The 15338-nt window shown below is 40.8% G+C and overlaps 1 protein-coding gene across 5 annotated transcripts in view; it reads left to right on the top strand.

Moving 5' to 3' along the window:
* Positions 1-715: 715 nt before the first annotated feature.
* Positions 716-15338, top strand: part of Abi2 (abl interactor 2) — a 75266-nt gene continuing 60643 nt past the window's right edge. For 2 of the 5 annotated variants that reach the window (XM_027397023.2, XM_027397025.2), the window contains exon 1: positions 716-981. In XM_027397023.2, coding sequence (XP_027252824.1) covers positions 865-981 — 117 coding nt within the window. In that variant the 5' untranslated portion in view covers positions 716-864. The remainder of the gene's footprint in view (positions 982-15338) is intronic. The other 3 variants (XM_027397022.2, XM_035440976.1, XM_027397024.2) reach the window with 2 other exon arrangements.

Here is a 15338-nt window from a genome sequence, read left to right on the forward strand (position 1 = left end):
CAGCAAAACCACCATCGAAAATTTGGGAAAAAAAAGTCAAGAAAGAGGAGGAGCTCCAGTCTGGGCAACCACAGCATACATATACTTGTAATTTCAGCCAGCCTGGTCTACTTCGGGGAGACTTTGCAAAAAAGATAGGAGAGAGGGAGACCTGGAATACGAATGAATGAATGAGTGAATGAATGAATGATGAACAGATTTGGGATTAGGTGACTGCAATTTACTTTGTAAAGGAGAGGATGAGGTCCAAGGTGGCATTTAGAGCTACCTGGAAGTTCAGTGGCTCTGGCTGCCCTGATGAAGTGTGACCTCTCACAGAGGGTGTGTGAGTGAACGTGCCCTCCCTAGGCCTCCGGAGGGGCCTGGAGAGCTTCCTCGGGCGGATAGCACCGAGGTGAAGGATGGGGGCGGCGGCGGCGCATTCCCGCCGGGCTAACAAAGGCAGCGGAGGGACTTCCAGAGCCGGGAAGCCCGCGCGGGGCCGAAGGGTTAACCCGGAGCCCGGCTCCCGCGCGCATCCCGGCCCCCGCCTGCCGTCGCTAGGAGACGCCGGAAGTGGGGGAGGGGCGGCGCGGGTGGGAATCTTTTTCGGGAGCCCGGGGGCGGAGGGAGGGAGGGGAGCGCGCGTGCGCGTGCCCGCGCTGCCCGCCCGCCCGTCGCCGCGGTGACCGTCCTCGCGGCTCTCGCCGGCTCGCGCCCCCGCCTCCGTCCCCCGCCCCCTCCCGCCCTCCCCGCCGCGCGCTGGGGGTGCCGCTCGCTCCTCCCGATTCCCGCCGCGCTCGCCGCTGCTCCTCCTCTCTCAGGCGTCGCGGCCGCTGCCTCTGCGGGCTGTATGAGGAGGCGGAGGAGGAGGAGGATGTGAAGATGGCGGAGCTGCAGATGCTGCTGGAAGAGGAAATCCCGGGGGGCCGCCGGGCCCTCTTCGACAGCTACACGAATCTGGAGCGGGTGGCCGACTACTGCGAGAACAACTACATCCAGGTGCGTCGCGTCCCCCCGGCTGAGCGCGTCAGGTCGCGGGAGTGTGCGGGGCGCGCGGGGCGCCGCCGCCTGAGGAGGCCGCGCGGTGCTCGGCCCGGGGAGCCGCGCCGGGGTGGGGACGGGCGAGGGCGGCGGCGGCGGCGGCGGCGGCGGGAGGAAGCGGGCTCGGCGGAACGCCCCAGAAGCCCCGTGCGGGTCCGCGGTGCGGTGCGTGCGTGTGTGGCGGCCCGCCTCCTCATCGCTGCCCCTTTGCCCCCGCACTCTTCGCCTGTCAGGGTTCCGGGCGGCGGCGGAGGAGGTGGCGAGTGGCATTTTGTAGATAACGGAATGCTGCTCGGATGGCCGGGTTGTGTGTGATAGAGGGATATGTTACCTCCTGCCCAATTCCCAGGGGCTTTTAAGGGGTCCAGTTCCTGCAAAGTGAATTGCTTCGGTTTTCCCTTCCTGGGAATGTCCCCTGAAGACAAAACAAAAATACTTAACCCTTAAGTTTAATTTTTTTTTTTTAAGGTTGTAAAGGGGACACAGTGGGACGGCGTCCCTTATTACAAGTTAATGGCATTTTTCTCAATACAGAGAATGGGGAACTGCCCGATGATGGGCTGCTTTTCCTCCCCAATCCCCGTTAGAATAGGTCATTTTCCTATGGGAAAAAGAACTATGACTATTTTTCACAAAGATTTACGAAAATGAACCTTAGTTTTTTTCCCATGATGATTGCTTTGGCACCGGGACTCATAGTGGGTGTGTGTAGGAAGGTGAGAAGGTGGGGGAAAGACATTGGTGAGATGAGAACCAGCTGGTCATGGATGAATGTTAAAAATCTTATGGGTTAAAACAACGCTTTAAAAATTAACTAATGATTTTCAAATCCAGTATCTCTTGTTTTCCGTAGGGCATATACGGAATTTTGGGTTGTGCCTCGTTTATGTTCTCTGGATAAAGTGGAAGCAGGGTGTTAAGCTGTTAGCCCTTTTTAAACATTCTTGTTCCTACTCCCATCTCTGCAGATACCCTTATCGTAACCAGTTATATTGGAAAGCATTCTCAGTAGTTAGTATGAATTGTATATATTAAAAATTCTATAATTTATAGGTTCATAAGTTTTCTGGGGACCACATGGTTAATCAGAGATAATGTCATTAGGTTTTTCATTGATTACACATGTACTGAACTCTACTACTGTTGCAAACATTTGTGTTGGGGAATGAATCTGACATAATGGAATCCTTTTCCCTTCAAAGAAGGAGTTGAAAATGTGTGTTCAGTAGGAAGAAAGTGTGACTTTGGTTACAGATTGATTTAAAAACAAATCAAAACCCTAAGATACTTGCTAATACAGAGCTGTGTAGGAGTTAAAAGGTTTTATTGCTTAGCTTCACCAGTCTTCTTTGGCCCAGAACTGTTGATGGTACACTCCTAAAGTCTTCAGGGGTTTATAATGTAGTTCAAGAGGCTGATCTGTGAGCGAATTAAACCCATATTAGTACTATATATCGTCAGCCCTTCTTGTTGGAGGGTCCTACATTTGTGATTCAATAAATTGATCAGTGAAAATACTCCCTCTGTATAAATGCAAAGAGACGTTTTTCTTGTCTTTCCCTAAAAGATAGTGTTAACACTTAATGGGCATTTACATTTTATTAGGTATTGTAGGTAACCTGTAGATTTAAAATATGGAGGAGGATGTGTTATGGATAACATGTAAATATGCAGTTTTATGTAAAGGACTTGAGTATCCAGAGATGTTGGGATGGGGCTGTGGTGTTGGTGTGGGGGGTGTTCTAGAACTGATCCCTATTGGATACTGAGGGAAAAGTCAAGTATAGTTAATTTATACTTTGTAGTGGATTGTGGGTAGGGAGGTTTTGCTTATTTTCAGGGATTCACAGCTGCTAGGAGAGGCAAACCTAAAAGTGCTAATTCTGTTGCCTCATGTAGCATATTGTGGGAAAGTGTCTGTCAGAAGAGAAACTGGGGGATGGAAAAGTGATAGGATTGTAGTTGTAGCCGACTAATAAGAAACAGGTTTGTCTGTCTTTGGAAGATTAATGCTACTATGTTAGATTATAATTGCCACATAAAGGGAAGCATACATGAATTGATCTAGTGGAAAAGTGTAAAATCAGCATTTGTCTTAAATTTTATAATTCTAGCTGAAAGAGAAGTGTCAAAATTGGTATGTTATTTACGTACTTATTTTTGGTGTTGGGGATTGAGTTTAGGGTCTTGTGCGTGTTAAAAATATACTCTACCTGAATTATACTCTGAGCCCACGGTAAAAGCACAAATAATAATTTCCTAGAAATGGATTTTGAATTTTGAATCATCTGTTTTCAATTTAGCACCTGAAGTAGAGTTTGTACTTTGATTGCTTAGGTTGTCCTCTATTGTGGGAATCACTGGATTTATTACAGTTGTGCTCTCCCAGGTGACACTTCTTACATGATAACTAGAACTGGTGATAGTTGATTTGTGCTGACCCAGCTGTACATTTGACTCAAGAACTGACCAGCAGGGGTCCTGATGCTGTCTGTGACCCTGTGATACATGAAAGTTAATTGGCAGGATCACTGAGCAAATGGTCTGTTAACCTTTTTATGGCATTTTGTCTTAACTTTAGCTCCAGTTAACTAACTCAACACTCATTTCATTGTATCGAAATGTAACTTTTAAGGCAGAAAAAATATGTTGATCATATATAATTGTTGTTATTCAGTGTTAAGTATTTGGCTTTATGTCTAGGAAATAAAATAGGTAAAAATACACTAATTAGGTTGGTTAGTAGTGGTGCATGCCTTTAATCTCAGCACTTGGGAGGCAGAGGCAGGCAGATCTCTGAGTTTGTGGGCAGCCTGGTTTACAGAGTGAATTCTGAGACAGCCCAAGCTACACACAGAGAAACCCTGTCTTGAAAACACAAACAAAAAATACTCTAGTTGTAAATAATTAGTGTGACATTTTAGCAAAAGGAAAGGAAATGATTGTGTTGCCTTAAGCACTTGTAGTTTTTTAAAATGTTTCTTAGCAAATTAGTTCTGCTGTATATAGTGGGCATTAGGAGTGATCAGATAGTGCTTATAATTATTTACACACACACACACACACACACACACACACACACGCACGCACGCACGCACGCACGCACGCACGCTTGTAGTGGTGGGGGTTACAGATGTAAATGAATGTAAATAGTTACTTTCTAGGATATAATGAAGTTAATACTGGAATTTTAAGTGTTATTAATAAAAATTTAAAGTTATGTTATAAGCATCTAGGAAAAAGGAAAAATTATTTTTCTTTTCTTCTTTCTCCCTTTTCTTGGCTTTCTTTTGGTTTTCTGAAATAGGTTTTTCTGTGTAACAGCTCTGGCTGTCCTGGAACTCCTAGAGATCTGCCTGCCTCTGCCTCCTGAGTGTTGGGATTAAAAGTCTTGAGTCAACCATACTGGGCAAAGATTAAAATTTTTAGCTTAATGAATTCCATTAGAATACATGCTTAGTTTTGAAAAATTAAAGTGACTAGATATTAAAGGAATTAAGTTACCCAGTTATCTTTAATACATATCTGGCATTTATATTTCTAATATTTTTGGTAATTAATGCTGCATATTTTTAGAGAAATGGATTTATAGTCTATATTACCTTCTAAACTTTTGAGAAAGATTTTTTTTCTTCTGAGAAGTGTAACATGAACTCTAATTGGTATTAATAATAAAAACCCAGAAATAGATATTGGGGTGAAAGCTGGAAGATCAGAGAAGCAAAGTGGCCAGCCAGTAGAGAGTTCTTATCTCTACCAATGCTCAGACCAAAGGGGCAATCCTGTCCTCAGACTGCCTGCTTCAGACTGCTGCCTCAGACTGCCATGAGCTCTTGTCTCTTCCCACCTTATATTCCTCTCTCCATGAAGCCATATGCCTTTCTGTCTCCACCTCCTTAGTGTTGGGATTAAAGGTGTGTCACTCTTAAGTGCTGGGATCACCTTTGTGTGAGCTGTTTCTCTCTTAGACTGGATCAATTTCTCTTAGCCCAGAGTGGCCTTGAACTAACAGAGATCCATCTGCCTCTGTCTCCGAGTGCCAGTGTGGGGATTAAAGGTGTGTACCACCACTGCCTGGCCTCTATGGCTAACTAGTGTGGCTGGCTTTGCACTCTGTTCTTCAGGCAAGCTTTATTTGTTAGATAATAAATAAAATATCACACAGAGCAGACACATGGTGAGACAGAATCTTGCTGTGCAGCCAGACTAGCCTTCAATTCTGAGTCCTCCTTCCCTTATCCTTCCTTGTGCTAACACTTAATGATGCTAGGACTGGCTTGCTTTTGTGGTTGTCACAGTACTTACAGGGATGAATTCATTTGTGTTTATGGTTTGAATTCACAAATGGAGCACCTTAAAAAGTACTTAGAGATGTATGCTGGGTGTTTGATTCCAGCACTCAGGTGCAGGGGCAGGTTCAAGGCCAGCTTGGTCTATATAATGAGTTCCAGGACAGCCAGGGCTATACAGTGAGAATCTGTCTCAAAAACTAAAGACATAAACAAAAAGTACTTAAAATTGCATGAAGAAGGAAGTCATTGAGAGTAGAAATTTGAGTACCAATAGTTACATCCTTCTCCTTGATTTTCGTCTTTTGCTTCCACTGAGAGGAATGAATTGAATAGATGAAACTAGTAGGCTTCTCATCCTCTAAGAAAGTAATCCTAATTTCCAGGAGAAACATTTTGGTGAATGGGTTTTCAGTGACAAACCTGTCATTATTAATGCCTTTGACAGACTGTAAAAATAGACTATATTATACCCTGAGTGTCTTGCCCTTTTAAAAATGTTGTTTGTGTATATCCTGTGTTTTCTTGCTAAGGAATTTTAGTAGCTTTGTAATTTACAGTGATACAGGGTTTTCAGCTGTATCTTGTTTTGTCTTTTCTTGAAGCATTGATGGCTACAAAACTATCCCTTTGCCCAAACAACAAAAGCCTTTCTGTTTATGGTTCTTTTTACTGTGATAGGATTAATGTGTGAATGTGTGATAGTTTTCTTTTATTCAGAGTCTATTTATCTCCTACAGAGTAGCTATAAGTGAAACTCTTACTTATTCTTGGAATATGCACTATAGATAGTTTTGAATATAGGCTGTTTGCTTTTCTTTCTTTTAAAATTGAGGAAATATCCTGTGGCAGTGAGTTTAAGTGTAGTCTTTTCATAGATAAGAATTAGACTATTCTTAGACTCTGTGATTATATTTTTATGGAACTGGTTTGTATTTTGAATTTGTGAAATAGTATGTAAAATTATGCAATCTGTTTTAAAATATGATTTAATTTTGTGTTTTTCTCCCTTCCAGATATAAACCTTCTAGAGGATAGAATCATATCTTAAGTGTTTTTATATCTCCCTTACCCACTTTGAGCTATCTTACTGGCCCCTGAGTGTAATGTTCTATGTGTATTATTTAGGATGTGGTCATTTTTTGAGGAAAAAGTTTTAGTTTTTATTTATTTTTTAGAAGGTAATATGCATTGATATATATATAGGGTAACAAGAAACAGTTTTGTTTTGAACACTTACAGCATGGATATTTTAAATTTTTATATCTCTAGTCAAGTTTACTGAGGGTTATACTACAGATCACCTTTCTGGGGTATAAACATAATGAATTTTGGGGCTGGAGTGAAGGTGCAGTGTTTAAGAGCACTTGTTGCTCTTGCAGAGGCCTCAGGATTGTTTCTCAGCTCAACAACCATGCCTAACTGGTTCCAGGAGATCTAATGCCCTCTTCTGGCCTCTACAGGCACCAGGAATGCTTGTGGCACACATACATGCATGCAGGTGAAATGTTCAACATAAAATAAATCTAAAACCACAAGAGCGAGTTCCAGGACAGCCTCCAAAGCCACAGAGAAACCCTGTCTCAAACAACAAACAAACAAAACAAAACAAATCTAAAAAAAATAATGAATTTTGATAAACTGTTACAGAGTCAGACACTGAGGATGTAGTTCAGTGGAAATGTACCTATCTTAGAAGTATGGCTCTGGGTTCAAGTCCTAGCATGGCAACCCCCTTCCCCCCAAAAAAACCAAAAACCAAAAACTAACCAACCAAAGAAAAATGTTTCACATTCATATTACCTTCATAACACATAATCTTTCTTCTTCTTTTTTTTTTTTTTTTTTTTTTTTTTTTTTTTTTTTTTTTTTTTTTTTTTTTTAAGACGGGGAATCTCTATGTAGTCTGGCTTTCCTGGAACTCATTCTGTAGACTAGGCTGGTCTTGAACTCACAGAGATCCCCCTGCCTCTGCCTCCCGAGTGCTGGGATCAAAGGTGTGCATCACCACTGCCCTGCACAAGATTTTCTTTATACCTTTTGTATTCAGTCCTTCTCTTTATTCCCAACCTTTGACAAACACAATGTTTTCTCTCCTTCTAATTTTTGCCTTTCCCACAGTGCCTTCTAAATAGATCTACTGATTATATAGTTGTTCATGTTTGACTTCTACACTTAACATACTGCATTTGATTATCAACACTATCATTTTGTTGACAGGTGGTATTGAAGTATATGGAAGAATTAAGAGTATTGATTCATCTGTTACTGTATTTCTGGATTGCTTCTAGCTTTAGCCAATGATCAATGCAGCTGTAACCATTTGCCTCCAGGTGCCTCTTGAGTAAACTCTGGCGAATGGCTCCTTCCATCTTTCTATTCTGGTGAAGTTAAATGTATCCATGTGGGACTCAATGACTGCAGCAGATCTGAGTCTTGGCCGAGGACTTGTGTTCTCTTTGTACTGTGAGATGAGAGGTTTGTGGGAAGCTGCCACAAAGCCTTTTCCCATTTATCTTCTAGTCTAACAGGAAGGCTGTCAGTTTTCTATCCCTCCTGCTTGTGATGGAACAAGGCTTTCTGCTTGCACTCCTTTTAGGTGCAACTATGGCTATAAAACTTGAGCTGCAGGATGGCATTAGTTCCTCACAAGTGTCTGTCATTCATGGTGTAGATCTGTGGCATTTTTTTTTCTTGGCATTGTACAAGACCTAAATCTTTTGCTGCTTTTCTACAAATAGTGGACCTTCTGATTCCAACAGAGGCTTAGGTGAGGTCACACTTTCTCTCTTGCTTAAAAAGAAAAACCATGGGCTTATTAAACCATGTAAAATTGCTTAACTTTACAGAATCAACACTCTTTTCTGTGGTATCATTTGTATCCCTACCAGCAAAATTCAGTTATTCTACATCCTTGTCAGCATTTGGTTTTCTCATGGGTTTTGATTTGTACAGCTGTTGTGGACATTTATGACAACCCCAAGCTAATTCACACTCAACCATGAAAAGCTGAAAGTTGCTTTATTAATTGAGTTAGGAGTCCCCTGTCATAGTTTTCAATTTTATTTAATTTAACTTTATTTTTATGGGAGTTTTACCTGTATGCATGTCTGTGTATCACATGTATGCTGGTGCTCATGGAGGCCAGAAAGGGGCATCGGATCCCCTGGGGCTGGAGTTAGAGATAGTTATGAGTCAGTGCTGGGAACTGAACTTTGTTCCTATGCAAGAGCAGCCATCTTTTTTTAAAAATTTTTTAAAAAAGATTTTATTTATTTACTTATTATGCATACAACATTCTGCTTCCATATATATCTGCACACCAGAAGAGGGCACCAGATCTCATAATGGATGGTTGTGAGCCACCATGTGGTTGCTGGGAATTGAACTCAGGACCTCTGGAAGAGCAATCAGTGCTCTTAACCTTCTGGGCCATCTCTCCAGACCCAAGAGCAGCCATCTTAATACAGAGATCTCTATACTCAGTACCATCTCTGCACTGAACCATCTCTATAGCCCCCCCATATTTTACTAGACATAATACCATTTATGAAAAATACTAGAAGTCCTAGTCAGGACACTTACAAAAGAAAAGAAATAAGAGACATCCACACTGGAAAAGTAGTTGTTTTGTTTATAGATAACTTACTTCATTTGCTTTCTTCCTCTTTTTTTGTGACAATGGGACAGAAAAGTATGAGTGTATAATAGAAAAAAGCATAAAGATTAAAAAATAACATCAAAAAGATTAAAAATACCAACTTCAGTAAAGTTGCAGTATAAAGTGCAACACACAGAAGTCCTATATTTCCATTTATTAACATGAGACTATATGAAAAAAATTAAGGAAATAATCCTTTATATGACCATCAAAAAGAATAAAATGCTTAGTAATAAATTAGGAATATCCAAGGACATGAAACAGCTGTACACTAAAAACTATAGACATTTATGAAAGTAAGATACAAGTAAAAGGAAGAATTTGTGATCATGGATTTTAAGAATGAGTAATGTCCATACTACCCAAAGCTATTTGTAAATGCAGTGTAGTCACTGTCATTAAAAATGTCAATATAGGGGGCTGGAGAGATGGCTCAGGAGAGATGGCTCAGAGGTTAAGAGGGCCAACTGCTCTTCCAGGGGTCCTGAGTTCAATTCCCAGCAATCACATGGTGGCTCAAAACCATCCGTTATGAAATCTGGTGCCCTCTACTGGTGTGCAGATATACATGGAAGCAGAATGTTGTATACATAATAAATAAATAAAATCTTAAAATGTCAATATAAGTTTTCACAAAAATCAGAAAACCCCAATTTATGTGGAATTTCAAAGACTGGATACTCTTTACCATCTTGAGATCAACAAAAGTGGAGGCCTCACATTTTATTATCTCAAGCTGTATTACAAAGCTATTGTAACCAAACTGGCATGGTACCATCGTAAAACAGTACTAGGACAATACAACGGAATAGAGAGCTCAAAAGTAAGTAGTTGACTACTCTGATAAAGAATAAAGACTATACAACAGGGAAAGGTAGTCTCTTTAGTTTATTGGGAAAGCTGTCCGAAAGTGAATTTATGAGATTGGATTCTATATTCTAGACACAAAAATTAAGTTGAGGGCACATTCAGATGCTCAGTGCATAAGGTGTTTGCTGCAGAAGCCTGGTAATCTGTATTCGATTCCCGGAACCCACATAAAAGTGGTAGGAGAGAGCTTATTCCCCATTGTTATCCTCTGACTTCTATACATATTGTGGCATACATGCCCACGTGTCTCTCCCCTTCCCCCCCCACAACCCATACTAAATTGAAAAAAAAATTAACCTGAAGTAGATTAAAGACTTAATCAAATGTAAGAACTGAATTATAAACTCGTGGGTGATATTTTGTTTATAATCTAACAAATAAAGCTTGCCTGAAGATCAGAGTGCAAAACTAGATGAAGTAGTTAGCCATGGATGCCAGGCAGTGGTGGTACACACCTTTAATCCCAACACTCAGGAGATAGGCAGACGGATCTCTTGTTAATTTCAAGGCCACCCTAGACTACACAGGAGTGGATCAGTCTAAAAGAGAAACAGTTCACACAAAGGAGATGTCAGCACTTGTAGTGACACACCTTTAATCCCAGCACTAGAGAGGAATATAAGGAGGGAGGAGACAGAAGATCAGTGCAGTCTGAGGTTTGGTGGAGACAGATGCAGTCTGGAGGTGCAGTCTAAGGACAGGATTGCACTTTTTTAGTCTGAGCATTGCTAGAGGTGAGAACTCTCTAGTGGCTGGCCACTTTGCTTCTCTGAACTTCAGCTTTAATCCCAATATCTGTCTCTGGGTTTTTTTTATTAATACCAATTAGAATTCATGGCACATAAACTTACTAGTTTATAATTCTTTTATGTTGGTGTTGGTAGTAATTTTTGTCTGGACAGAGCACCACAGTACAGGTCACAGAAGCAACTATAAATAAGAACAGTGTATCAAATTAAAAAATATAACACAACAGCATAACTCTAACACAACAGCGTAAACCTTAAACCAAATTTTAAAAATGGGCATAGAACCAAGCATGCTGGCACAGGCCTTTCATTTTAGCACTGGGGAGGCAGAGGCAGGTGAATGTATGAGTTCATGGCTGTATAGAGAAACACTGTTTCAAAACAAAAAACAAAACTGGGAATAGGACATCTTAGTTTCTTTTCCTGTTGCTATGATAAAAGTAATACCTTGAATGACTAAAGTAACTTAACAGAAAAAAGGGTCACTTTTCACAGTTAAGGGTCTGTCATAGTGGGGAAATCCAAGTAGCAGGGGCCTGAAGCAGCTGGTCATGCTGCCTGTACACTCAGGCAGCAGACGGTTTATTCTCTCCATTTTATGCTGGCCAGGATTCCTTGCCCAGGGAGCAGTGTTCCCACAGTTAAGGTGCATATTCTCACACAATTAATATAATCACCCCTCACAGAATTCCCCAGAAGCCTGTATTGGGTGATTCTATCAAGGTCACAGTTACTGTTAACTATTATAAACTTGAATAGACAGTCACCAAGGAAGACAAACAAATAAGCCACAGGTACATGGAAAGTTTCCCACACAGATTGTTGTTAGGGAAGTGCAAACCAAAAGTACAGTGAGACTTCACATCCGATGTGGAGAAAAGGGAGTTCTTTGTGAGGATGTGAGTTGTTAAAATGATATGGAAATTTTTCAGAAAATGAAAGCTAGGACAGCATTGTGGTCTAGCATCCCACCTTTAGAAAGCTAGGACAACATTGTGATCTAGCAGTCCCGCCTTTGGGTGTATATCCTACTTCTCAACCTTCAGTGTGATAAATGAAACAATATTTCGAAGAGGTATCTGCACTCACATGTTCATTTGAGCATTATTTTCAGCAGCTGAAATGTGGAAGCAAGTGTTCATAAAATAAGTGGATAAAAAAGTGATATAAATTCATATATACAAAGGAATGTTATTCAGTAAAAAAAGACAAACCTGCCATGTGAGGCAATATGGATGAACCTCATACTAAGTCAAATGACAATTGCTGTCATTATACAATCTAAAACAGCCAAATTCAGAAGCAGAGAACAATGGTGGTTGCTGTTGGTGGTGTCAGGGATCAGAAGACTTAAATTTATCAAGTGAATCTGGGAGATCTGTTGTATTGCATTATGTTAATAATATAAGGACTATAGTTTATGATATATAGTGTACTTGAAAGTGATCAAGACTAGATCTTAAGTGCCTGCTCCAAAGGTAGCATGTGACCTGGTGGATATGTGAGTTAGCTTGTGGTAGTCATTTATTGTTTGTTGATCAAATTATTTTGACATACCTCAGTCACCCTTTTACTCTATTATTCTGGAAGTCTTCTCCTCCAACCAAAAAAATCAGTGAAGACAAAAATCACAGACTCAGTCATGGATTCCTCATGGTGGTGAATGCCTTTATTCCCAGCACTGGGCAAAGCAGGCAGGTCTCAAAGAGTTCAAGGCCGGCCTGGTCTTGATAGAGAGTTCCTGGCTATCTGGGGCTACAGAGAACCCTGTCGAAAAAAAGAAAATCAGTCAGACAGACAAAAGGGAATCAGTCCTTAGAATTGGTACATTCTATGAATAGAAACATTGACGCTTCACTCATTTTGTACCTTCCTAATCAAAGGTATGATTGTGCTGTCAATTTTTGAGAGATTCTTGATATAACTTGACCCTTGTCTGAACTGGGGATAATATAAAATGGGGCAAGAAAACTATTTTCTGATTTTTTTTCCATGAGAAAAGCCTGATGGTTAAAGACAATCAGAAGAGAGAAGACAGAGAAGACTAGTGTGAGGACCCTCTGCTCTAGAGTGTAGAGGAAGTGCTGATCTCACTTTTTTTTTTTTTTTTTTTGCTGTTTCGAGACAGGGTTTCTCTGTGTAGCTTTGGAGCCTATCTTGGCCCTCGCTCTGGAGACCAGGCTGTCCTTGAACTCATAGAGATCTGCCTGCCTTTGCCTGCTGAGTGCTGGGATTAAAGGCTTGTGTCACCAACGCCCAGCTCTATTAATGTATGTTTTACCATGTGGCGTTTTAACCATTCTTTTTTTTTTTTTTAATGTGATGATGCTGTTTTATTTATTTATTTATTTATTTATTTATTTAGAGACAATCCAATCCCACAAGCATTTATTGAACATCTTTTTTTGTGCAGTCCCTGTGCCAGGTACTAAGGGTTGACACATGAATTCCCGACACAACTCCTGCTCCCCTCCCCAGTGTCTATACAATCTATTATTACTAAAGATATCTCATAATTTTACTATGACATATATTCTTTTTTTAGTTTTTTATTTTTTATATATTTGAATCACAAACAAGATTGAATTACATGACGATCCCAGTTCCCTTCTCCCCCCCTTCCTCCTCTACCACCCCCCCAACTAAAATCCTACCTATCACATATCCTTTCTTCTAATCTACACCTGACTCAATCTTTCTGCTTCCTCATGACCTCTGCATCCTTCCTTTTCTTCCCTTCTCACTCTCATAGCTTCCTCTCCTCTCTTCCCATGTTCTCAATTTGCTCAGGGGATGGTGACCCTTTCCCCTTCTCCAGGGGACAAAGTTTGTCTCTTTTAGGGTCTTCCTTGTTTACTAGTTTCTCTGTCAGTGTGGATTGTAGGATGGTAATCCCTTACTCTATGTCTAAAATCCACATATGAGTGAGTATATATCATGTTTGTCTTTTTGTGATTGGGTTACCTATCCAGGACCTTCTGGCTTTCAGAATTTTCATGGAAAAGTCAGGTGTGATTCTGATAGGTTTGCCTTTATAAGTTACTTGACCTTTTTCCTTTGCTGCTCTTAATATTTTCTCTTTGTTGTGTTTGTGTTTTATTATGTGGCAAGGAGACCTTTTTTTTTGGTTCAGTCTATTTGGTGTCCTGTAGGCTTCTAGTATTTTCATTGGCATGCCTTTCTTTAGGTTGGGAAAGTTTTCTTCTATGATTTTGTTGAATATGTTTTCTGCGCCTTTGAGTTGGATTTCTTCACCTTCTTCTGTACTTATTATTCTTAGGTTTGGTCTTTTCATGGTATCCCATATTTCCAGGATATTTTGTGTTAGGGATTTGTTCGACTTAATATTTTCTTTGGTTGATGAATCTATTTCTGCTAGTGTGTCTTCAACTCCTGAGATTTTCTCTTCCATCTCTTGTATTCTGTTGGTTATGCTTACGTCTGTAGTTCCTGATCGTTTACCCAGCTTTTCTATTTCCAGCATTCCCTCAGATTGTGCTTTCTTTATTGTCTCTATTTCAGTTTTTAGGTCTTACACTGTTTCCTTGAGAGATTTGTTGATATCTTGTATTTTTTGGTTTGTTTTTTCCATTTCTTTAAGGGATTTTCTCATATCCTCTTTGAGGCCCTCTATCATTTTCATGAAGATGCTTTTAAGGTCATTCTCTTCTGTTTCATCTGCATTGTGATGTTCAGGTCTTGCTGGTGTATGGTTCCTAGTCTCCGGTGGTGTCATATTTGGTTTTCTGTTGTTGAATGTGCTTTTACCTTGTCCTCTTCTCATCCTTTCTTCTGGTGGTATAGCAACAGTTTCTTGCTCTCCTGGTGGCGGTGGGACCAAGGTTCTCTTCTGGTAGATGCAGACAGATCCAATACTCTGATGTCGGTCCTCTTCTTGTGGATGGAGGTGTCACTGTTACCCAGGCGGTGGCAGTGTTCAGGTGTGCCGGGCCCCGCCGGGCCTGCAGTTGGAGCCAGAGCTGTCACTGGGCCTCGGTTTGGGAAGCAGGTCGCTCCTGTCAGATGACTCTGAGCAACGATGACGAACCCTTTAACCATTCTTTCATTGTGTATGTCCTACTCCCTCTTTGTCTTGTTGGCGTCTCTCTTGCACCTAGATTCCTTCTCCTACTTCTCTCTCTGCCCAGAAGTCTTGCCTATACCTCCTGCCTAGCTATTGGCTGTTCAGCTCTTCATTAAACCAATCACAGCAATGTATCTTCACACAGTGTACAAATATCCTACAACATTCCCCCCTTTTTGTCTAAATAGAAGGCTTTAACTCTAATTATTTTGTATTGTAACTGAGACTGAAAGTATGGCATGCTAGCCAGAGCATTCAGAGTACCACTCAGTTAAGAATGGTCTCTGAGCTGCACATGAAGGTCAAGTTCAGTGTTATGGAGTGTTGACAGTATCTTTCCAGAGCATAGCTACACTACAAAAAGACTCCCTGTCATTACTCTTCTTCTTCTTTGTCATGATTTTCTCATCCTGGAAGAGAAGAATAATCTAGAAGCAACAAAATGAAATGGGTAGGGAGACTGGGGGGGTAGTTTAGAATAATAGTAAAGGCAGTTTTATAGAATTTCCTGTTTAGGTCAGAAGTAGAGATTTAGCATAATTGAAGTTATGATGTTAAGTTGAACTGAATTTTTTCCCAGTCAGGAGATATATTCATTCTCTTTCTCTCTCTCTCTCTCTCTCTCTCTCTCTCTCTCTCTCTCTCTCTCTCTCTCTCTCTCT

This window comes from Cricetulus griseus, chromosome 2 (genome assembly GCF_003668045.3).
Source record: "Cricetulus griseus strain 17A/GY chromosome 2, alternate assembly CriGri-PICRH-1.0, whole genome shotgun sequence".
In the NCBI taxonomy this organism is placed as follows: Eukaryota; Metazoa; Chordata; class Mammalia; order Rodentia; family Cricetidae; genus Cricetulus; species Cricetulus griseus.